The sequence below is a fragment of the Camelina sativa genome, chromosome 12 (genome assembly GCF_030686135.1).
Source record: "Camelina sativa cultivar CO46 ecotype springtype chromosome 12, ASM3068613v1".
Lineage (NCBI taxonomy): Eukaryota > Viridiplantae > Streptophyta > Magnoliopsida > Brassicales > Brassicaceae > Camelina > Camelina sativa.
In genome coordinates this window covers 8294875-8318363 of record NC_141891.1, presented here as the reverse complement: position 1 = coordinate 8318363, position 23489 = coordinate 8294875, and the positions used below count along the sequence as shown (strand labels likewise).

Genomic DNA, 23489 nt, shown 5'->3' with positions numbered 1-23489 from the left:
TAAAGTAGAGACAAGACCCCGCTGCGGACCAACTGTGGACCGCTTTTGTATACAAAAAGAGTTGGTCCGCAGCGGTCTGTAGTCCACCCTAAAAATAGAGCGGTCTAGACCGCAGACGGATTTGACCGCCCTGACCGCAGTTACCATTCAAACCCTTAATCATTTCTTTTAGCATTTTTCTTTGGTTTATGTGCATTTTTCGGAATATTTCAGAAGTCTGTAAAAATGTCAAACGAGAGATTGTAGCAAAGTGTTGAAGAATTTAGAGACCTAGCTCTAATCTTAGATCCGCTTGAGATCATATCCGAGCACTAGACACACTTTCCCTCCATTACAAAACAATGGACTTGTGCAGTTGTGCTCGACCCTAGTATAAGACTATAAGGAGTATACTTCACAAAGATACGCAACAGGTTTGTATAAGGACGACCAAATTTTTTTGTCGTCCATTAGCCGATCAACTTTAATTTATTACTGATATTTACACGTTATTAAAAAAAAGCTATATGTAAAAAAAATTACTAAGAATATGCCATAAATAAAGGTGATTTTTGCGATATATATTTTTTGTTTGTGTATTAGTATTACCTTTTTATAATACAGTTAGGTAAAATATATAAATGATGCATATCCTAATTTATCAGTCATTAATTTTTTTTGGTTGAGATAGGTATGAACCTTTTAATTTTTTGGGCAGCAGAATTTAATTAATATTCGCTATTTTACCTTTTTATCAATGGTCACTAAATTCATTTACAAATTACAGAGAAGACGAAAAAAAAAAAAAAAAATTAAAAGAGAAAAAAAAAGAAGAAGGGCAGAGTAAAACCGTGCAGGCAGGCCCTGAAACGAACTTCGACGCTTTCTCTCGTCTTTCAAACCAATCCGTTGAACGTAAGCTTTCATCATCATCATCGTCACTTTGATTTCCCCCAACATCACAGATCCTTTGTTTTCTCCTTCATCTCTCCCTTCTTCTTCGTTTTCATCGCAGCCTCTCCGATCTGCCTCCCCTTTGTTTGATTCTCTCAATATCTAGGGTTTCCCGAGGAGGTCCCCCCTCCGTTATTATAATCCCCTTTGGTCAGTTGTTTCTCTCTCTCGCTCCCTTTTTTTATTTTCATTTTCCAGAGTAATCGAGTGACGAGTTTATAGAATTATCGACTCTCTTTTAAGTTGGGTTAGCCTAATTGAATTGACATTAGTGGATGCATTTGTATATTTTACAAAGGTCTCTTCTTCTTATTCTTGTGATAGCTCTTTGATTGATGCAGAAATTTCAACATTCTGGGGGTATACATTAGCTTTAGTAATGCGGTCATCTAGCCTCGAATGACTTTTTTTTTGATTCGCAGTTAGATGATCCTTTGATACCTTTTTAGGTTTCTGTAGCTATTTGATTGTTCTGTAGCAATTGATATGGGTGTTTACCAGACTACTTTGTATTGTATGCTTTTCTTTTCCTGATGGTAAATTTTAGAAAGTTTTTGATTGTTCTGGATTCTTCAAGTAGATGGTAATTAGACTTTCATATTTTAGCTTTGTGGATTTAGCACTGAGAGTTGCCAACGGTCTAGTTTGATTCTTTTGAGGTCGAGCTTGAACTTTCATTCCTGAATCTGATTCTGCCCTTGTCTTACAGGTTCCAAGAGGTGTTATCGGATCTTGTAGTCGCTTTATAATGACCTCCAGCACCACAGGAGATCGAAGGTTTCTTCTCTTCTTTCAAGTTTTCTATGTTTTAATACTGGGTTATGGGTTATATTTTGGCCTCTTGTCACGATGCTTGCATGATTCTCTTTTGATGTGGCCTTCTCTTAATATGAATTACTTGTTTTCAGTGTGCTGCATATTCCAGCTGCTGTTAGAAATAGTATCACTATATGTGCCTGGGGTATTGAAGGAAACTCAGTGTTTTTTTTTTGCTTTCTCTGAAAGAGCTTGCTTGCATGATATACATTCACCATGTTTGGAAGGAGAATAGTTTTTATTTCATATTACTTGCGTTAAAAGTGTAGAATAGTTTTATTCAACATGATTATTGATTTGCAACATCATCATTTAGAGTATCAGAAGATAATTGTTTTAATGTTTATAGAAAACATATTATAAGAGCTGGTCGTTTTTTAACTACCGAAATGTGTTATCATTTATACCTTTTCTCATTTTCACTTAAAGAGCTTTGTATCCTCTGTGGTGGTCTTGTATCATTGGTTTGATGAGAAATTACATTTCCCGGATATTAGCAGATGGGGTGCTACAAGAAGAAGTGGCATGACTATATTGGGAAAGGTTGCTGTTCCAAAACCGATTAATTTACCAAGCCAAAGGTATTTGATGAGTGCAGGATCATGTTGAGTATAAATATATGTATATATAATCTCGTTCCCTGATCATTTCTCTTCTGAATTGAAGGTTAGAGAACCAAGGCCTTGACCCTAACGTGGAAATTGTTCCAAAGTAAGTTTGCACCTGTTTGAGATGCTATTCCTCTCATCCTTCTTCTTCCTCAAATTTTAGATGGTTTAAATTTCTTCTCGACATCTATTGTAGGGGAACCCTTAGTTGGGGCAGTAAATCATCACTGAATGCTTGGGGGACATCATCGTTGTCACCACGAACTGAAAGTGGCCCTGGTTCACCAAGCCACCTCAGTAATCGACCTTCTTCTGGTGGAAGTGTCACTCGACCTTCAACTGCTGATAGTAACAAAGCACATGACTCTTCTTCTTCTGTTGCATGGGATTCAAACTCTCGGCCTTCATCAGCATCTGGGGTGTATCCATCTAATCAGGCATCAGTTGCACTACAACGTCCACATAGTGCAGACACAAGACCAGGAAGTTCCCAGTTATCCCGATTTGCTGAACACGTGTCAGAGACTTCTGAAACATGGGGTCAACATGTGCCGGGAGAGAAGTTGGTATGGTTCTTTTATTTTGTATCCTTACATCTGTTGAGCTCCATGTCACTCTTTTCTTACGTCTTCTGTTTTTGGGACTGTGAATGGTAATTAGTTATCAATCTAGGATAAAACTTTAATTACTGGTATATCATTCGTGTTTGCAATGGGAACAACCGTAGGATACATCATCAAATTATAGGGCACTTATTGTTTCTCTTAGAGAAATGCTTTGTAGTGCGTAACATAATCATCTGGCAACTGAGTGGCATATGTTCTCCAAGAAGTTTAGAATTCTGGTTGGGCAAATAGAATTTGATGGAGGGGTTTTTCATTATTATTTAGCAAACTTAAAAGGTTATTCTTTTGTAGAATAGTTGTTTACAAGTTACCCACCTTTGCATTATTTATCCTCATTCTTCAAGACTCGTTTTCTGCAGGGAGTTGCTTCATCAAAGAATGATGGATTTTCTTTGACTTCTGGAGATTTTCCTTCCCTTGGTACTGAAAAAGAGAGTTCTGAAAAGAGCACAAGGCCACAAGGTACCATCGATTAACAGTTAAAGTTAATGTGTCATTCATGCATTACAGTACTTCCATTTAAGATTAGTTCTCTGCACTTTTCAAAAAATACAATCAGCGTGTAAACTACGAGAAATATAAAATGTTTCAATTTGTACTCAATTCTATCATATACTCGTCGTCCTTGCCTTCAAGAGAGTGACGTTAGCACAGTTTGAAAATTTGTACTTCTAAATGCGATTCTGTTGAGAAGTTTATCTACACGGATATTCAACAAAGTCAAAATTATCAGGGCATGGCTTATCTGGCTTGCTGTTGGTTGAACACTGTTTCAATCTTAGATGACCTCCTAATATGTGCTACTTGAGGGTTTTAGGATTACCTAGATAGAATGTGATGTGAATTTATGAAGTAGATACGTTAGACATGGCTCTAAGAAACTACCAATTTGCAGATGCTGGACCTCGCTCTCGTCCTCCATCTTCGTCTGGAAGATCTGTGGAAGAGCAAGGTGTAGATTGCACAAAAGGTTCTTACGTTCAAATCTCTTTTTGTATGTTTTGGGGATATACAACAGATGTTGGCATCTCATTTCAAGAGTTACCTATGTTTATAATCATATCTTATGGAGGGACATGTTACCCTCTCAGGTTCTCTTGGACACTATAGCTGACCATATCTTCTCTTTTATCTGCAGAAGCTAATGAACGGATTGGAGATGCCAATTCCTGGAGAAGAGATGATCAACCATACAGTGAAGATGCATATAGACATTGTAGAGAAGAAGGGCAATTGGACTCCCGTGGTCCACAATCTTATCCTAATGCTAATTTTCCTCATCAGTATGATGCTTGGCGTGGTCCTCCAGTAAATAATCATCAAGGTGGTGGCTGGTACAGAGGGAACCACCCATATGGTGCCCCAATGGGTCCTGGGGGTTTTCACATGGATCCTTTTCCATTTTATCCTACACAAGTTCCACCTGCTCCTGGGCATGTGGCTGGTCCTAGGGGTAATCACTCTAGTAATGAAAGGATGTTCAGACCTCCAATGCTTGATTCTTATGTACACCCAAGGATGCAGTCTAGGCCTGGGTTTTATGTTGGTCCAGCGCCACCCGAAGGCTACTATGGTCCTCCCAGGGGGTATGGCAATCCCAGCAACAGAGACCTGCCTTTTGCAGGTAGGCCTGCTGGTCCGCATACTTATAGCAATCATTCTGGTCAAAGTGGATATGATATGCCTGGAAGCGAGCCACCACATTCGCAAGAAACACATAGGCCATACAACGAGCCATCACATTCTCAACAAACACAAAGGCCATACAACGAGCCATCACATTCTCAGGAAACACATAGGCCATACAAGGTTCTCTTAAAGCACCAAGATGGGAGGTTGGGGGAAGATAAAGCAAAGCGGGAAGAATTTCTAGGAAATAGGCTCCCGAATGCAGAGAAGGTAACTCAACAGCTGCAAACTTCAAGAAACGAGAGGATAGAAAACAGAAATGAGGCAAGTGGTGAAGTACAACCAGCTAAGGCAGAACTTTCTGCTTCCGGAGATTCCAGTTTGATTCAGAAAATCGAGGGCTTAAATGCTAAAACTAGAACTAATGATGGTTGGCAAAATGCATCATTTGTCGTCAATAGAGATGATCAGGAAAGCAAACCACGTACAGTCAATTCTGGGAACGCCGTAAATAAAGTTTCAGCAAAAAATCCTCGAACTGGTCATGCCAGTGATAGTAAGAACTCATTACACTCTAATCAAGGTGATCCCGCCACAAGCAAAAATGCTGAGCTGGCAGCTACGAGTGGAAATGCCGTATCCAGGTCAGTTATCATTTTTCTTTAGCGTTTCAGCCAGTTATGCCATCCTTTATGACGGGAAAGTTTTGATTTTAGTACCTACAGGAGATCTACTCAACAGACTCAAGGCAGAGCAGACCCCCAGACCAAACGAATAGTGAACAGTGAAGGCAATGATGGTTGGCAGAAGACAACTGTAATGTCAGGCTCCTCCCGTGGAACTTTAGCTACAAACTCAGAAAGCATTCGCGAGGTTAATGTAGATGACTCTTCAAATACCGATTCCATCAGGAGGCCTGGGTCTGGAATATTAGCAGACCCAAACGATAACCAGGTATAAACTAGTTCATATGATTTTTGTTGTTATTTATACTATTATGTGTTTCTTGTCTGTAGTCATCCTTTTGTTTTGTTTGACTGAGTGTTTGCCATGTTCTCTTAAAGCGTTCTACGATGAGAGAGTTAGCCAGGCAGCGAGCTCAACAGAGGCAGAAAGAGGAGGAAGAAAGAGCAAGAGATCAGCGGGCTAAGGCTCTTGCAAAACTAGAAGAGTTGAATAGACGTTCCCAAGTATCTGAGGAGGGTTCAGTCAAGGACATGGAAGCTACATCTAATGCTTCTCTTTCTGACATGCCAAAAGACCCTGGGTCTCATTCACCAGACACTGTTACAGCTGCAAATTCCGTAGAACCTACTTTAGGATCAGGAAAAAACATGAGGGCTTCAACAGAATATGCACATAATGTGGGCCCTACCCAACAGGATAATCTTCCACGTGATCGTGATGGCACTGCCTTAAAACAAAAGCGTTTGGGTTATAAGCAGGTATTTGAGAAAAAAACGGCAGGAAGCTCTGTTGCTACTACAGAGGTGTTCGATGTTGTTCCATCTCCTCAGGTTGTTAATGAAGGTGTCTCAAGCCATATCTCAGACATGCCAGCAACGTCAAGCGTTTCAACTGAGTCAACTTTCACGAAAAGAAAAAATAACAGGAATGGTAAGAAAAAGCACAAGGCTGAGGAGACAACCATGTTGAATACGACAAGAGCTGCCATTGGAAAAGAAAAAAAATCGGGAGATGAGTCAACTGAGGCTGGTAAGGCAAGGGCAGTTGAAATGGACTTGGGGTCTGTTTCAGTTCCAAGCTTGGATATCAAAGTGTCTGGTGAGTCGTCTGAACAAATCAGTTCCTTCACTAATGAAGAGTCTCAAAACAGAGCAAAAAACAACTGGAAATCTCAACATGTGCGTAGGACTCAAAGAAACTCACTGGTAAATAAGCCTGCAGAGAAATTTCCTGGTAACAATGCTGTTATGTGGGCTCCGGTACATCCACAGCAGAAAGCTGATGTTTCAACAGGTGTAGGGAGTCAGAACACTCTCCCTGAATTTGGCACCTCTTCGAAGAGTCACCATCAAGGGCAGACTAGCTCTAAAAGTAAAAGAGTGGAGATTGAAAGATATGTAGCGAAGCCCATAGTAAAGGAAATGGCTGAGCAAATCGTCAGTAAAAGTCTAGTAACCGCTGCTGCTCCAGATATGTCGGAGAATGTAAACCAGAAAGAAAATCGTGGAGGTGAAGGTACAGGAATTCTCCAACCTTCTGGTTCAACTGCAGGCAAATCTAGGTCTCCTTCAAAGTCAAGACACGGGAATGGTAGGCAGGGAAAGCATGGTAGAGAACATGGATCATGGCACCAGAGAGGTTCTGGAGCACCTAATAAAGCTTTGGAGGATGGACAATTTGTAAACTCAAATCAGCCCATCCAAGGAACAGTGAACTATCACTCTAGTAATCAAACCGAAAAAAATTCTTCTAAGGATCAAACCACATGTAATGATGATGGATGGAACGATGGCTGGTATATGACTCCTGAAACGCATTACTCTGCTGCTGAAGAAGTGGAAGCAAGTGCTGTTGGAAAAGATCAAGGAATGGGCATTCACGGCAAGCAGCATGCTTCCAGAAGCAACAAAGATGGAGGAAGTAACTATGGTGACCCTAAAAAAGCCAATAAGAAGGATTTCAATAAAACTCATATGCAGAACTCTGGCCAGGGGTTTAGTCAACCAGATCTTCCCGTTGCTTCAAAAGAAAGCCGTGGCCCTGGAGATCAAGTGTGGCATACAGCTAATAGGACAGGTAAGTATGGAGGTCGTGAAAGTACGAGGGAGAAAACTTATGGATCTCAGAAAAAAGATGTTGCTGGATACGAGCATCAAGGGGTTTCTACAGAACAGAAAATGACACCAGCTGATACACAACAAGCCCAGTCGCAAAACCGATCTACGAATAAGGATGTCCAGGTTGAGCATAATCCGAATAGTATGTTCCAAAAGAACACAGGGCAGGGTCGACGATTTGGAAGAGGGCATGAGTCACAAGGAGGCTGGGGTTTAGCCGCGCAAGAGAATATGCCTCATCACCATCAGAGGCCAACTTCAAACAGAGATAGACAGAAGCAAAATGTGCATTATGAATACAAACCTGTTGGGTCTCATACTTATGATGGAGAACGTAATCGAGAACAACAACCCAAAGATACAGAAGGCCCAAGATACAGGGAGAAGGGACAGGGGCAGCAAAGGCATGGTGGATACCAACAGCAGAGGGGTACGAGTGGGAGAAACACTGGTCATGGATTCACAGGTGAGAGAAACTAAGATTGGCCTCTTGTGTTAATTAGGGTAGTAAGAGCTGCGATGCTGAGGATAATTGCATTTTGTGAGATATGGCGATTTGAGGAAGCTGTTTCGTAGGCACATAAGCTTGTGGGATTGCTGAGAGGAGACGTATCCGAGGAGGCATTGGCAGAATCAGATAACAAAAGTATTTGCTCATGAGGGTTTATCATATATATTTTGAGTCACTAGTATGAATATGCATAATTTACTGTAGTCTTTTTATGTATACAATTGATGGGCAATTGGACTGACCTTGTTTCGTTTAAGCCGTTGCTTCTATTGCTGGGTTTTCCTATGTTCTGAGAGTACGGGAGTCATCTTACATGACGTCCTAGGCTACTTTGATTCCAATTTTTTTTGTTTAACGTTGAGACTGAAGTTATGTATGCCATCATCCCAACTTGTTTGGTATCGCTCTGATCATTTCCGCATGATAAACCCAAGTTCTACTACTGTTCTGACATAACATGCAATGAATAATTTATTCGTTTCTCAACTCTCTCAAATTGTATATACATACATAAATCCAGAGATAAACTTTTGGAGTTGGTGTTGTTATTAGTTTTCTCAAACTCTCAAAATAAATGAGACTTGCGAGGTTGTTCTTTTTGAGGTCGGCATAAGTGATAGACGGTTTAATAAAATAATTTAATATTTATAAATATGATCATTTATTGGATTAAAAATAAATAAAAATTATTATATTTTTAAGCTAGAATTGGTCAAATATTAGTTTTTTTAAATATTTTTAAGTTAAAAAAAAAAAGAAAAGGAAAATATCTAATAGAATTGATGTTGGTTTAAAGGGTATGTCTTAGTGGATAAGGCAGTGGTAACCAGAAAAGTCAAAATCTTGTTGGCTAAGTCAGAAAATCTATTAAATTAAATTAATTAATCAAGAGAAGAGAATCCTACATATATATATATATATATATATATAAACGCGACGGTCTAAATTCCTCTGGGTTGGTTTACGATATAAGCGGATTACGGGTACGCTTCTTTTGCATCATCCTAATAAATCTTTTCCTCTCTCTCGAGATTATTTCTCAATCGTCGGTTAGGGTTTCTTCTTCCTTGCGCTTCCCCTTTTTTTGATTCTCTTCTCTCTAGCTTGAATCCGATGGAGTCTACTACTGCACTCGTCGTCAAGGTTTGTCACACTTTTCTTCTCCTCTGTTTTCTTTTTCTCATTATCAGTAAATTGTCGATAATTCTTTGTGTCTCTCCGTGCAATCGTCTCGATTCTCATGTTTTTATCTTTGTTCTAGGTTTACGAGCTTTATTGTTGCTTGTAATCGGTCCTTTTGTTTTCAAATTTCGCTATTAATCGGTTCTATCTCTGTGTCTTTGCAATTTTAAGTCTAATTCGAATTATAAACCCTATGAATGATTAAAACTTGGATTCTTATCGTATTTGGAACCGTAATTTGGTTTTTCAAATCAGTATCAAGGTTGTTTGATTTGGATCGCTATGTTCTTTCTATTTTGTATGTTTTGATTGGGATCGCTTACTGTAACAACCTGATGTTGCATAGTTTTGTTTATTTCATTCAATTGACACTATATTTGTTTGTGGATCCATGCAGGTTAGCTATGGAGGTGTGCTTAGGCGTTTCAGGGTGCCTGTAAAAGCTAATGGACAGCTTGATCTTGACATTGCTGGTCTCAAGGAAAAGATCGCTGCTCTCTTTGACATCTCTGTTGATGCCGATTTTTCCCTGACTTACTCTGATGAGGATGGTGATGTGGTGGCCCTCGTTGATGACAACGATCTGTTTGATGTTACAAATCAGCGTCTTAAGTTCTTGAAGATCAATGTGCTGTTGAAGACTGGCTTCCCCACTAACCCTGTTGCTCCTGAGAGTAGTGGGAGTTCGACACCTTCGGGTATTCCCAACAGTCAAAACCCTGTTTCCAAAATCCAAAAGGGTTTAAATGATGTTCTGATGGCTGTGCCTAACCCGATGCGTGATACCATATCGAAGGTGTACATGGACCTTGCATCCAAAGCTGCAACTTCTAGTCCTGTTGTTGGTGAGATGCTTGATTGCATCTCAAAGCTAGGGCAGCTCTCCCCTGTTACTAAGCCTGGTTCTTCAGGCCCTTCCCTGAGCAGGGATGTTCCTTCCGCTGGTGAGAGGACCCAGACCGGAAAGAAACCTGCTAATATGACTGAACCCTCTGATTCAAAGACTTCTGGTCATGTGCCAACCTCTTACGGACTGGGTGCTAGTTTCAACGAGTGTCCCTTTAGTGGCAGTACCGTGAATGACTCTTCTCCTTATCCTGTTAACTTCAACAAGCATGCTCGTCGTGGATGCCATCCTAAAAAGAACACCAACGGTGATTACTGGGCCTCATTTGGTGTATTCCATAAGGGCATCCGTTGTGATGGATGTGGAGTTCTTCCTATAACTGGGCCTAGATTTAAATCGATGGTGTAAGGACATCTCTTACTTACTATTGTAGTGACTATAGACATGTTAGAACTTATTGTGATTATTTGTTTCTCTGGTGAATATTTTGCAGTAAGGAAGACTATGATCTTTGCAACATCTGCTTTTCGGTGATGGGTACTGAGGGGGATTACACAAGAATGGATAAGCCCGTATCATTTCAACATATGCATCCTTTCAAACACCGTGCCCAAGTATTACTCTTCTCCTATGTTTAAGATTCCTTTTCTTCTTGTTTATTATATGCGTCTCTCTCTGATACCTATGTTGCAATCTTACCTTTCTTTTTTCCTTATAGATGTCAAATCCTCTGCTGAACCGGCCAGGCTATGGGGGTTTACATTTCAAGTGTACCCGGCCTAGACTAGACAGTCGCTTTGTCCTTGATGTGAATGTACTTGATGGAACAGTTGTTGCTCCATCCGCTCCATTCACTAAGATCTGGAAAATGAGGAACAATGGTTCGTTGGTGTGGCCTCGTGGCACACAGATTGTCTGGATCGGTGGGGACAGATTCAGTAACTCGTTGTCTGTTGATTTACAGGTTATTAACTATTTCCTTAGTTCTCGTTTTTTTTCTTCTCTTGATTCTTTCCACTAACAACAGATCAATTGTTGTTTCAATTACACGCCGTTGAGTTAGCGTCTTCTCTACACAGTGAGAATAGCTGTTTGTGTATATAATACCAATTGTTTATTTTTCTTTACACCTATGGCAGATTCCAGAAGGGGGTGTGCCTATCAATGGTGAGCTTGATGTCAAAGTTGATTTTATTGCACCACAGTTACCTGGCCGATACAATTCTTATTGGAGAATGGCTTCCTCTGATGGTGATAAGTTTGGGCAACGTGTTTGGGTGTTGATAAATGTACTTTCTACTTCTGTGCTCTTTCTTTCCTTGATTCTTTGACTCTATGAAATGTCTTCAATACCGGTTTTCTTTTTTGCATGGTTAGGTTGATGCATCCCTGAAGAATACTGTTGTGAATGAGTTTCATGGACTGAACTTGAATGCCTCCCCCTCCCCTGATGAAAATTTTTCAAGCGAATTTACAGGGATGATGAATTGTGAGTCAGCTCAACCTGGCAGCTCCAATGTCAATCCCGGGACAAAGAAAGATGCTGATATAGAGGGAGAAGTTGGTGAACCACAGGTCCCGGAAAAAGAAAACCTGGTGATTGGTGGATTCCATCCTGCTATCCCTCAAAGTCATTCTCCTTCATCTTCATCTTCATCATTTAACATGGTGGAGTTCCCAAATATTCCTGCTGTTGAGATCTTGTCTGGTGGTTCTTCATCTACAAAAGACATCCCAGTTCCTCTTCAAGAGGATTTGGAAAGGAATGACGTTGAGATAACCATGCTCAAGGAGCTCGAGGAAATGGGTTTCAAGGAGATAGACTTGAACAAGGAGATCTTGAGGGACAACGAATACAATTTGGAGCAATCTGTTGATGCGCTTTGTGGAGTTAGCGAGTGGGATCCTATCCTAGAGGAGCTTCAGGAAATGGTAAGTGTGTCTGCACTTTGTGAATTTAACAGTTTGGTAAACAGAGATTGTGATGTTGAAAATGTTGTGATTTCGCAGGGTTTCTGTGATGATGTAACGAACAAGAGGCTGCTCAAGAAGAACAATGGAAGCATTAAAGGTGTGGTAATGGATCTCCTCACAGGGGAGAAGGAGGCTTAATAATAATTCTGGCAACTCTACCTATCTATCTAATCTATCAGGAATAATTATTATGTTATTATAAATAAATAAAACCTGATCTCTCTAGTTTGGTTTCGTGCTGCGTCACAACATGGTGTCTTCCTTTGCTTTGGACCTTTTTGGTGTTGGATGATATTACTATTTATATAAGACGTGGAGTTATACCTACCTACTTATATTTCCATTTAGTTACATTTCGATTTGGTTATGTCATTCTTCTGCTCTATTTAGTTGAAGGAATGGTTTAGTATATTTAATTCTTCTGCGACATGTGTTGAATATACATTTAGAAGCTCATCTCCCTCAATAATGTCACATGTTCACTCTGCTTGGTTGAAACAATGGCATGGCAATTAGCCAATCAGTCATGATGATTGGCTTTATTGATAAAAAATACTTTGCTTTTCTATCTGTTGCAAGTTGCAACCATTGAAAACCTTGTTTTGAGGATGTGATTGTGGTGCGGGATACAACTGTGAGCAAAACAGATGGACAATGTAAGACTAATAATTGATTTCACGTTTTGTTTTAGAACAATTTACAAGTTTGAAGGGATTAACCAATAATGGGTTTGTTAAAATCTCTTTGAAGAAGAAAGCCTGAACAAACTTCTAAGGCTATTTTTCTTCTTCTTCTTGAAGGTTTGTTCTTCTAAAGTGAGTTCGCGTTCCAATTTCTTAGAGACCGAAATAATCTCGTAAGGATCCCACAGCGACTGTCCGAATTCCCAATCCAAAAACGACGGATGATGCTTTGTGCACAAGGCCTCCGTTTTGAAACGTGAAGCTTTGCCTTTGATAAAAGCGTGCTTCCTCTGCGCCTCGAACTCTAAAACCGTGTGTTTAGAGGTTTGGGAGTGGCTGAGCCAAGCCTGTGCAGCTGCCTTCATCAACTCTACTCTCTTCTTCTTCTCATCTTCTTCTTCTTCCTTTTCATCTTTAGCCTCTCGTTTCTTCCTCATCTCTCTTCTTCATCTCCGTATTGGACTTTTGGTGGGGGATCCAAGCTTTATTATGTCAGGTTTAATGTCAGCCTTACGTTTCTTGTTCGAATCTACTCAGCTCTGTCTTGTCTCTTCCTTTTTTTTTTTTTCTTTTTTTCTTTCTTTCTTTGTTTTATTATTTATTTTCATGCCTCGTTTTTTCTTAGCCTTCAGATTTTCAGATGACTTTGACAAGAATGAAAGTATATAACAAATCAGATTACTTTATTGTAAAAAAAAAATCAGAGGACTTGGTTTCTTTTGATTAGTGTTAGTATCTATGTAAACTCCTACTAATATAAAACTGCATAATTATTATTAAAACAATTTTTTTTGATAAATCTCCAGACTTAGTTAGAAGCATGAATTCTCTATTCAATCAAATACAAAACAACCCCTAAAGTCTAGCATTCTAGCAACAAGCTTGGCAGAAGAGACGAGGAAAGCAAAAAAACCAATTCAATGTTGATAGTGTCAACTCAAGGATTGGGTCACCTAAGTGATTAGTGTGGAAACTTTCCAAAACAAAATGGCTAGTGATTAAGGAGATGCCCCCCATTAAACATTTTTTATTTGATTCAATCACAGAAGGAGGATCTTAAAAGCTTTTCCATAAGGAGGTAGAAGAAACCTTCTGAGAGAGAGTCTCTCTCCTCAACATTGAGATACTAACTCTACATTGGAACCCAACCTTCTATTTAATTTATGCGAAAATTAAAATAGAAGGTGAAACAGATGCATAATTTGAGATGATGAAGAGATGCATAAATCAATAATTAGCTTTAACACTTTTCTGAATAAACCATTTCCATTGCTATTTGTTTATGACCTCACTAAAAGAAAAAAAAGTTCATTCAGGCAGTTCAGACTTCTCTCTCTTAGCTGTTTCTATCATTGTACACAAGAACTCACTTGGATCATGGCTATATGGATCTGCAAGTGCTGCGTGCGCTAAAAACGGAAGTTTCCTCAGTGATCTCCCACTTAAACCCTGCACATTAAGAAGTTGATCCGAATCATACTCAGTTTTTTCAGAGTATTCTCAGGCTTTTGTCACTAATCTACAATCAGTATAAAAGTATTCCCAAAGACTGACCTCACACCCTTTTGCCGCTTCTATCAGCTGTTTACAGAACCAGGGAACTGTATTTGTATCATGAACCTCACTTTCATTTGCCTTTTCTTTCAAACTTGAAAAGCTTGGAATAGAGAATCCATCACAGCCCTATACCAAGATTTCATGAAGCTTGTAAGATATAATTTCTCCTCCTTCAGTGTTAACAGGAAACGGTGGAATTAGAAACGTATAGGGGGTGCTCTTATGTGGTACCTGGAAACTTGAGATGATCCCTTTACTTATTAATTCCTCAACACATGACCTTAATATTTCATAACGAACATGAAGAGTTGGAGGCCCAACATAAGCTTTTATGTCGGCTCGATCCACAAAAGCAACATCTGCAACAAGAATATTGATGTGTGAAATCTCACAAATCTAAATGAGGAACACAGTTCAGAGAAAGACTGAGAACTGAGAAGTCAAAGCATTTTATATTAGTAGCAAGTCAAAGTCATAATTCTATTGCGAACTTGGTGCTTAAGATCATCCGGATGAAAAGAAGGGACTTATATAAGAGTACAAAACATGAGGCTAGGACAGGATCAGAATGGGCAACCAAGCTTTACCAATAGCAGTAGTTATATTTGATGTTGTAAGGATGATCACATTCGGTGCAGATTTCAATTTGTCCATTTGGGTGAGTAGTGCATTCACAACCTGCAAAGTACATAGGAAGATTTGGTCTTCTAGGATTAAGAATTAATTCCTTTGCAAATACTAGGTGCATATGAAATTTAGAAGTTACTTGGATTACCCGGATAGAATCTGAAGGTTCTGAGCCAGACAAAGCCGCTTTTCTAGCAGCAGCAAGACTTTCAACTTCATCTGCAACCATAAAATTCCTGACGGGATAAATAAGCCTGCAACCATAAAATTCCATGATAATATCATAACTCACCGATCAAAACAAATACTAAATTGCCATCTTCCTCCACCATCTCTTGGATTTTCTGGAAAAGCTTGGCAACCTATATTATGCAATTAGTAGACATAGTGAGAATAACATAATATTCCAATATAGTTTTTATCCTAAGATAGGTCTGATAACTATACAACTGTTAGTGAAGCTTGTGATATCACTACTTAAACATGGAATAATCCATGAGTACAAAGTCAGCTTGTTGAACAAATCTACTGTGTTAAATGCATGCTAAAGGGAAAACATAAGACAAGAGCTAAAGAAAGGACAATTCTGTTTCATACCAGCTTGCCACTTTCAGAGAACCATTTACTAAATAGAGAGTGAGCATTGACTTCAATCAATTGGCAATGTGGATATCTGATGGAGGAAACATAAATCAAAATCAAAACAGAAAGATAAACGAAATAATACAGTCAATATATATTAATCTGACAGAGTAAGATTTTGTCCAGAAGAGGACCTGGAGTTGCACCGAATTGAAAGCTTTTGAGCCAACGCTTTGCAAAGAGATGTTTTGCCAGTCCCTGGTGGTCCGTGCAAAAGAATAATCCTGCAAAAACATTTCAACAAATCATGAAGACTAAATAGTTGAATCAGGCACAAGAAAACAAATATCAGACTTAGACACCGAAGAACAAACAAAACCGCATAAAACAAATATAGCTTTTTAAGCAACTCAGTTACACGAAGTTTTGCGTAACAATCTCATGATGTCGAACAGAACCAAACATAAATAAGAATTGCTAGGTATGTTAGGAGAATAGTATGTACTGCAAAACATGCAAACTTCCCTCACCTATTCCATGAAACAAGATTTGGATTAACACCCTTCTGCGTGAACAGCAACGCACTTGCAGCGTAACGTAGTAACCTTTGCTTGAGTCCAGATTCATATATTAGGCTACACAACAAAAAAGACCAACCACTGAATAATTTGTTTCAACGCCATCACTGCTTTCTAACGAAGGCAAGACCATACTTCTAGACAGACCTTTCCCATAAGCCATCAAACTCTTTTGCAGGTAGAATCCATTCATTAAAGCTAGCAGGTTGTCCATCAGCGCACAAGTCCTCACATGGTCCTTCTTCAATGAGCTGTAATGTAATTATAAAAAAAGTGATGATCTGTATGGATGGAACCTAAAAGATAACAAAGTTGACAGGCTATTCAACATAATCAGAGGTTTGCATATAACCTGAAAGGCGTGGACAACTGGCTTCACTTGCCAGAACAAGAGAACATCATTGTTTTTCACCCATTCCTCTAGATACAAGAGGCAAAAAAAATATCAGTAACATCAAACCCTCATATTAGCATATGACTAAAAATTTTCCATAACTATGCAGATGAAATGCGAAATCCTCACAAAATCTGAAACAATACCTGTATCACAAATGCATATCCTTTGCACATTTTGAACGAGAAACAAGTCATCAGCAGGTATCAATACAAGTCCATCTGCATAGCTCATGCTCCTATTCTCAAGCATCCTAGATCAAACACAAAACTATCCCCCATTTAAACCAATTAAAAGAAGAAACAACCGACACAAGAGCTATTCCAATGAAAACAAATGTGATAACAAACCGTTCAACAGCTCTCTGCACATCCTCGAGACGAGCGGTGCTTGAAGGCTTTAAGCAGACCTCCACTAGAGAGAGAGAGAAACACAGAGATTTGAAAGATGAGGAAGAATTCATAAAAAGAGAGTCACGCAGGTTAATCGAATCCGAAAGGGAGAGGAAGGAGAATTGGGTGTACCAGATACGAGGAATTTATTCTCGCGGAGGCAAGGAGGAGGAGTAGGAGGATTGGGTGTAGCGATTGGCTCTGTTTGGTCCGGGATAGTCGTTGATACAGTGTGAATTTGGTGAGAGGAGACATCCATGGAAGCGTTGGGAAGAGTAATCGTATCCTCCTCAAGCATAGGGTTATGCTCGGCAATCTCCATGGGAGTGCTCATGCTCATGCTCGTGCTCGTGGTGTGTGTGTTCTCTCTCTCTCTTTCTGGATTTGGGGAAAAAGGCTGAGAGAGAAATTTCTCAATTTCAATTTTAAGATTTTTCGCCTTTCCTCCGGAAATAGGCGGGATTCCCCAGCTCCCTTTTAGTATTTTTTTGGCAATGATAAATTAATAATGTACTGAAAATTTCAGGTTAATTGTTGAAAAGTAAGAATAATAATACTTCATCCGTTTTAAAGTATAAGATATTTTAAGCAAAGCACGCAGATTAAAAAGTTTTTACTTTTAACAAGTTTAATCAATCAGAAACAATACTGCATAATATAAAATACTAAACTAATCTAAAAGTTGCATTGAAATTTGAAAGCATCCTATATTATGAAATAAAAAACTTCTCCAAAACATACGGAGGGAGTAATAAACTAGATTTTAACCTGCAGTATATTGTGGGATTAAGTATTTTTGTATATTTTATATAACTTATTAAAAAACAGTATGTTGGATCAAATATATGTTTTAAACTTTTTTACAATAATATTGAGATATTTGTAATTTTATTTTCTTTATCTATTTAAAAATTATTATTTTCATTTGAAATTTAATTAATCAAAATTCTTTTATTTTGGAATTTAATCAATCAAAATTAGTTGTTGTGAAAGTAAACATCTGTTAATATGTATAATACTTTGTAGTTAGTATAAAATGATTTAAATTTTATTCACCAATTTGAAATTAGTTAGTTTTGTCTATGAGTATGATCGAGCGGGTTAGTGTTGGTTTTTAACTCCTTTCATATAAAATTAAGTTTTAAAATATTTTGTTTGTGTTTTTAGACCAACCCGCAAAAATATATAAGTGTACTAATATTAACATAATTTCCATCACATTCTTATAGTTATTTTTAGTTTAAGTTTGGATCCGTGAATAAATAATATTTTCCATAAATTATTGTTGCTTTTTTAGTATTGTGCATATGTTAAATTGCTAAAATCTGTATTTATACAGATTTAATTTTATCATCACAAATTTAGTAATATTATTGATATTACTCATATGACTAAATTTGATGTATTCACTGTTTAAATTGTGCAACAGGATATATATATTTGTATTTGACATCACTCTATGAATGACACATTTTTTTAGTCAAAAAACATATATCATTTTGTGGAGGTGAAAACAATATATATATATATATATATATATATAGTATAGTAAAATCATACATTATTAGTTTTTTTTTTATATTTTTTCTATCCATTTCAATTGATCTATCTATTTTAACATAGAAAACATTAAACAATTTATGTATAATGGAAAACATGTATAATGTCATACCAAATATGGAAAATCGAAATTAAATAAGGTAAGATACTATAGTTTTTTTTTCATTAAAACATTTTAAAACTTATAATTAAAAAGGAAAATAAAAATTGATGTTGTTCAGATATTTAGGGAAATATATATATTTCCATACTCAATTTTCCTAATTTGATTTTTAACATTTTTTTTTATTAAATGTTTTAATTACAGTGGTATTGTCTGTAAATAAGTCTGAACTCTAAGTCTTCTTCTGAAAATTGCTGTGAAAATAATAATATAGATGAAAACAGAATTGAAGAAATTGGTGTTATGATTAAGGCTAAATGATGGCTATGATTAAAATCAAAATGATGGTTAAAAGTTTAAAACTAGAAGATTTTTTTTTTAAGAAATGCTACTGTATATTTTTTTTTTGTGGGTTAAATGTTAAATTATACTGTATAGTTTGAACGAATCATAATACAATCGTTTATTACTTAATTAGCATCTCTTCATTAAAACCGACTTTATGGATATGTGCGTTTTGATTCTGCAAAGTTTCGAGTAACTCGACAGTGTAGCTTCTTGTTAGTAGATAGTGTGCGATATATATATCACAAGTTTCACAACCCAATAAAATATTTGTGACCGAATTAGATGAGAGATGACCACATAAAATTTATTGAATCTCTGGAACAAGTTGTTTAATCCAGTTCTATTCTGAGAACAAGTCTTCAGTATCTTCTTCACCATTAATATAATACTAAATTACTTTTCCTTAACCCTATAACTCCCATAAATATTAATTGGGTTCTGCAGCACCAACTTATGGATTTTAGAGGGCTATAGCTGGTCGTGACTTCAGCCAACCAATAAACAAAAATTCTTCATCCATTTGACTATTTGAGTCTTGGCTATGATACCAGGTTTGATGACAAATAATTGACTGGAACTTTTTCCTAATGTTTATTGTTCATAAGTTAACGAGGTTAATTATATATATTCTAAGAAATTAAGATAAATTGTATGGAATGAAAAGATCTTGAGGAAAACTTTTTTCTTTATCTAGTTCTACAATATGCAATCAAATATATATGGCCAAATTGGATTTTTGTTAATACTATGATTATTTTGAATTTTTTACTATTTTGTTAGAAATTTCTAAACCAGTGTTAAAATCCGATAATAGATATTCATCTTCCATGCAGCGGAAGTCTATACCGTACGATTCGACTTGGCTCCAACTGGTCCAAATAATGCATACACGAAAGTCGAAACCAACCGAAAAAGGAAAGTAGAACAATATATATATATATTGCTTCTAAGTTCTAACCAAACGAAACAAAAGATGACCATATATAAAAGCCACAACTCACTTCCACCATCGTTATTAATCCACTCACTCCCTTTGCTCTAACTTGGCCTTCTTCTTCTCCTTGACAAAGAAGACTAAGAGAGAAACAACGGAGAAGACGCTGAACAATATGGATGCTATGTCGAGCGACACGTGTCCACCACTAATAGCCTGAATGCTGAAGAGATTCGTCGTCCTTCCCTCGTCCGAGCTCTGCCCGTATGCTACTTCGTGGCCATCTCCATCAATTCCATAGACACGTACGAAGTAGGTTCCAGTGGGGATATCGAGCTCGACGGTCCAATCAAGTGATTGAGGGGTCTTGTCATATGGCTTGGACACAATCTCGTAAGGGCAGGTTTTGTCCTTCAAGAGCTCGTTATGAGTCTTTCGCCACGGTCTATCAACTTGGCTGATTGGTGCATAACAAAGCTTGACTTGGATTGTCTTGAACGTAGCATCGGCATCGACCTTGGCCGACGACTTTAGCTTCCATTTAACTGTCACCATATCTTTTCCAGCTTCCAAAACTAAAGAAATACATTATTATCAAATAATAGTACAGATAGATATATAGTTTTTATTTATTATAAATGTATTAGTGACCCAAGTCATTTTTAAAAGTATGAAGAGATATGCATAAATGGAAATAACGAATTCTAAAATAAAATAGGTAGCATATCCCCAGTACTATATTGCCAATTATATTAGTTAAAGTCTAGCTACTAGAGAGTTTGAATTATAAGAAAAAGGGTAAGACAAATTCACAAACCTACGCCATCTTGCATGGGTTTAGTGGTGACCTCGATTAAATTTTGGAGCTCAGTGAAGAGTCTATCTTTATTTCCTCCACGGCACGAATGGATGAATGAAAATATGAGAAGTGAGGCGAAGAGGAGAGTGTGGATGGTCATCGTTGAATTTTGAAATTTAGGTAAGAGGAATATGCTTTTTGATGAAAAAAATGGGTGCATGTTAAGTCTTTATATAGTGTGTGATCTTTGGCCATCATAAAATAAGAAATGCGAGAAAGACAATGTTTCGCTTAGCAGTTAAGCAAAATTGTGTGAGAGAGATGATTACCCTTTGAAGATTTGGAGGAAATGGGGGAAAGTGAGTCTTGTGTTCTATAAGGCTACATTTGTCTCTATTGTCTCCAGGCTCCAGCTGAAGAGCGATGTTTCTTGAACATGACGAGGGAATGAAAATTCAGTCTTGAGTTCTCCTAGTTATCATTCATTTTCTTTGTTTTTTTTGTTGTGTTAGACTATCTTTAATGGAGAAGCGGTGTAACATTTCTCGAAAAATTAAAAACATATATTTTTATTACACATTACCTTTTTATTTACTTTTTAGTATGTGTACTATTGGGTAAATGACACATGTCTGTTTATTTTTAAGAAATGTTTCACAGGTACCCAACACGAAGAATGATGATCAGACGCAAACAATGCTAAATAAAACAAAAATATGTTCTCGCGGAGGCAAGGAGGAGGAGGAGGCGGAGTAGGAGGACTGGGTGTAGCGATTTGCTCTGTTTGGTCCGGGATAGTCGTTGATGTAGTGTGAATTTGGTGAGAGGAGACATCCATGGAAGCGTTGGGAAGAGTAATCGTATCCTCCTCAAGCATAGGGTTATGCTCGGCAATCTCCATGGGAGTGCTCATGCTCGTGCTCGTGGTGTGTGTGTTCTCTCTCTCTCTGGATTTGGGGAAAAAGGCTGAGAGCAATTTCTCAATTTCAATTTTTAGATTTTTCGCCTTTCTTCCGGGAATAGGCGGGATTCCCCAGCTCCCTTCTCTTTTAGTTTTTTTTGGCAATAATAAATTTTCAGGTTAATTGTTGAAAAGTAAGATTAATAATAATAAATGAAAACAGAATTGAAGAAATTGGTGTTATGATTAAAATCAAAATGATGGTTAAAACTTAAAAGTTTAAAAGTAGAAGACTTTTTTTTATTATTAAGAAATGCTACTGTATAGATTTTTTTTGGGGGGGTTAAATGTTAAATTATACTACTGTATAGTTTGAACGAATCATAATACAATCGTTTATGAATATGAATATGTGCGTTTATGAATATGTATTACTTAGCATATCTTTATTCATTAAAACCTACTTTATGAATATGTGCGTTTTGATTCTGCAAAATTTCGAGTAACTCGACAGTGTAGCTTCTTGTTACTAGATAGTGTGCGATATATATATATCGAATTCTAAAATAACGAATTCTAAAATAAAATAGGTAGCATATCCCCAGTTAACTGTATTGCCAATTATATTAGTTAAAGCCTAGCTAATAGAGAGTTTGAATTATAAGAAAAAGGGTAAGACAAATTCACAAACCTACGCCATCTTGTATGGGTTTAGCGGCGACCTCAATTGAATTTTGAAGCTCAGCGAAGAGTCTATCTTTGTTTTCTCCACGGCTCGACTGGATGAATGAAAATATGAGAAGTGAGGCGAAGAAGAGAGTGTGGATGGCCATCGTTGAATTTTAATATTTTGGTAAGAGGAATATGCTTTTTGATGAAAAAATTGGTGCATGTTAAGTCCTTATATAGTGTGTGATCTTTGACCATCATAAAATAAGAAATGCGAGAAAGACAATGTTTCGCTTAGCAGTTAAGCCAAATTGGGTGAGAGAGAGATGATTACCATTTGAAGATTTGGAGGAAATGGGGGAAAGTGAGTCATGTGTTCTATAAGGCTACATTTGTCTCTATTGTCTCCAGCTGAGGAGCGATGTTCCTTGAACATGACGAGGAAATGAAAATCAGTCTTGAGTTCTCTTAGTTATCATTCATTTTTTTTGTTTTTTTTGTTGTGTTAGACCATCTATAATGGAAGAGCGGTGAAACATTTCTCGAAAATTTAAAAAGATATATTTTTATTACACATTTTTCTTTTTTATTTATATTATAGTATGTGTACTATTGGGTATATGCCACATGTCTATTTATTCTTAGAAAACATTTATAAGGTTCTGACACAAGTAAAGATTCTCCTTCTTTTCTGTTCTCTCTCTTTTTTTTTTTTAATAAAAGCATTGACATGAGCAACCCCCGATGGGGCTGCCCTTAAAGTTCCAGAGTGTCATTTGTAATCCAAATTACCAAAACTATTATAAAGAATGCAAAATAACAAATAAAATTGTTCATTAAATATATTTAAATTTACGTCATTATTTAAGCCGATCGACATGGCTAGGTTAAAACAGAAAATTTGGACACTATTACTCGGTACTCAACACAAAGAACGATGATCAAACGCAAAGAACGATGCTAAATAAAACAAAAATATTTGTTTGGGAGACTATTTAAGCCAAATATCATTAAATGCAAAACTTGAACATAAATTTTGGACACTACTACTCGGTAGTCAACATAAATATAGTTGATCTCTCAAATTATGTTTAGGTGTAAAGAACAATGCTCAAAAATAAGAAAAAAAAAACATCTCATCATACAAATTTGACCTAGATAGATTAAGATCTGAAAATATGGTACCTAAAGTCATATCACCGCACAACACTCACTAGGATTACCTTATCCATATGTTTGGGCCACTATCTAAGTAAAACATCATTAAATGCAAAGGTTTCAGTAGAAATTTTTATTTATTATAAATGTATTATTGACCCATATTGTGTTAGACCATCTTTAATGGAGGAGCGGTGAAACATTTCTCAAAAAATTAAAATATATATTTTTATTACACACTTTCCTTTTTTATTTATTTTTAATATGTGTACTA

At 37.2% G+C, this 23489-nt stretch overlaps 5 protein-coding genes across 15 annotated transcripts; 2 read left to right on the top strand and 3 right to left on the bottom strand.

Annotated features, from left to right (window-relative positions):
* The first annotated feature begins 724 nt into the window (after positions 1–724).
* Positions 725–8328, top strand: LOC104733321 (protein MODIFIER OF SNC1 1). 10 transcript variants are annotated; one of them, XM_087478111.1, is made up of 11 exons: positions 725–894; positions 995–1083; positions 1643–1710; positions 2247–2330; positions 2416–2460; positions 2554–2923; positions 3343–3445; positions 3879–3953; positions 4122–5256; positions 5338–5566; positions 5677–8328. In XM_087478111.1, exons 3-11 carry the CDS (start codon positions 1682–1684, stop codon positions 7894–7896), a joined length of 4290 nt encoding a protein of 1429 aa, XP_087334237.1. In that variant the 5' UTR covers positions 725–894; positions 995–1083; positions 1643–1681; the 3' UTR covers positions 7897–8328. The 10 variants fall into 10 exon arrangements, with proteins under 10 accessions (XP_087334237.1, XP_087334239.1, XP_087334236.1 ...); XM_087478113.1 differs by having other exon boundaries at positions 739–894; positions 2250–2330; XM_087478110.1 differs by having other exon boundaries at positions 739–894; positions 2250–2330; positions 5329–5566.
* Positions 8329–8752: 424 nt separating this feature from the next.
* On the top strand, positions 8753–12257 carry LOC104730978 (protein NBR1 homolog). Its single transcript, XM_010450231.2, has 7 exons — positions 8753–9070; positions 9507–10360; positions 10450–10570; positions 10675–10920; positions 11096–11245; positions 11334–11888; positions 11967–12257. Exons 1-7 carry the CDS (start codon positions 9041–9043, stop codon positions 12066–12068), a joined length of 2058 nt encoding a protein of 685 aa, XP_010448533.1. The 5' UTR covers positions 8753–9040; the 3' UTR covers positions 12069–12257.
* A 321-nt stretch (positions 12258–12578) lies between these two features.
* Positions 12579–13050, bottom strand: LOC104730977 (uncharacterized). Its single transcript, XM_010450230.3, has one exon. The coding sequence runs from the start codon at positions 13048–13050 to the stop codon at positions 12664–12666; it is 387 nt and encodes a 128-aa protein (XP_010448532.2). The 3' UTR covers positions 12579–12663.
* LOC104730976 (pachytene checkpoint protein 2 homolog) lies at positions 12579–17227 on the bottom strand. Its single transcript, XM_010450229.3, has 14 exons — positions 16876–17227; positions 16702–16765; positions 16498–16604; positions 16310–16377; positions 16105–16208; positions 15910–16014; positions 15574–15663; positions 15395–15470; positions 15090–15159; positions 14946–15016; positions 14758–14848; positions 14402–14529; positions 14168–14296; positions 12579–14062 (listed from the first exon to the last, which is right to left on the bottom strand). The coding sequence occupies exons 1-14, from the start codon at positions 17081–17083 to the stop codon at positions 13922–13924; spliced, it is 1452 nt and encodes a 483-aa protein (XP_010448531.2). The 5' UTR covers positions 17084–17227; the 3' UTR covers positions 12579–13921.
* A 2355-nt stretch (positions 17228–19582) lies between these two features.
* Positions 19583–22248, bottom strand: LOC104730975 (high-affinity nitrate transporter 3.2). 2 transcript variants are annotated; one of them, XM_010450227.3, is made up of 2 exons: positions 22080–22248; positions 19583–20263 (listed from the first exon to the last, which is right to left on the bottom strand). In XM_010450227.3, the coding sequence occupies exons 1-2, from the start codon at positions 22219–22221 to the stop codon at positions 19779–19781; spliced, it is 627 nt and encodes a 208-aa protein (XP_010448529.1). In that variant the 5' UTR covers positions 22222–22248; the 3' UTR covers positions 19583–19778. The 2 variants fall into 2 exon arrangements, with proteins under 2 accessions (XP_010448529.1, XP_010448528.1); XM_010450226.3 differs by lacking the exon at positions 22080–22248 and adding an exon at positions 20506–20754.
* Between the last annotated feature and the right edge of the window lie 1241 nt (positions 22249–23489).

Excerpts from the sequence above, each read along its gene's own strand:
- LOC104733321 (XM_087478109.1), top strand. The coding sequence starts at position 1,682 with ATGACCTCCAGCACCACAGGAGATCGAAG. Across the intron at positions 1,711-2,246 it reads AGCACCACAGGAGATCGAAG|CAGATGGGGTGCTACAAGAA; the intron begins GTTTCTTCTCTT and ends CCCGGATATTAG. Across the intron at positions 2,461-2,553 it reads AACGTGGAAATTGTTCCAAA|GGGAACCCTTAGTTGGGGCA; the intron begins GTAAGTTTGCAC and ends CATCTATTGTAG.
- LOC104730978 (XM_010450231.2), top strand. The coding sequence starts at position 9,041 with ATGGAGTCTACTACTGCACTCGTCGTCAAG. Across the intron at positions 10,571-10,674 it reads CTTTCAAACACCGTGCCCAA|ATGTCAAATCCTCTGCTGAA; the intron begins GTATTACTCTTC and ends TTTTCCTTATAG. Across the intron at positions 11,246-11,333 it reads GTGTTTGGGTGTTGATAAAT|GTTGATGCATCCCTGAAGAA; the intron begins GTACTTTCTACT and ends TTGCATGGTTAG.
- LOC104730975 (XM_010450226.3), bottom strand. The coding sequence starts at position 20,707 with ATGCACCCATTTTTTTCATCAAAAAGCATATTCCTCTTACCTAAATTT. Across the intron at positions 20,264-20,505 it reads ACCCATGCAAGATGGCGTAG|TTTTGGAAGCTGGAAAAGAT; the intron begins GTTTGTGAATTT and ends GTATTTCTTTAG.
- LOC104730977 (XM_010450230.3), bottom strand. The coding sequence starts at position 13,050 with ATGAGGAAGAAACGAGAGGCTAAAGATGAAAAGGAAGAAGAAGAAGAT.
- LOC104730976 (XM_010450229.3), bottom strand. The coding sequence starts at position 17,083 with ATGAGCATGAGCACTCCCATGGAGATTGCCGAGCATAACCCTATGCTT. Across the intron at positions 15,471-15,573 it reads TCAATTCGGTGCAACTCCAG|ATATCCACATTGCCAATTGA; the intron begins GTCCTCTTCTGG and ends TTCCTCCATCAG. Across the intron at positions 14,530-14,757 it reads AAATATAACTACTGCTATTG|ATGTTGCTTTTGTGGATCGA; the intron begins GTAAAGCTTGGT and ends TTCTTGTTGCAG.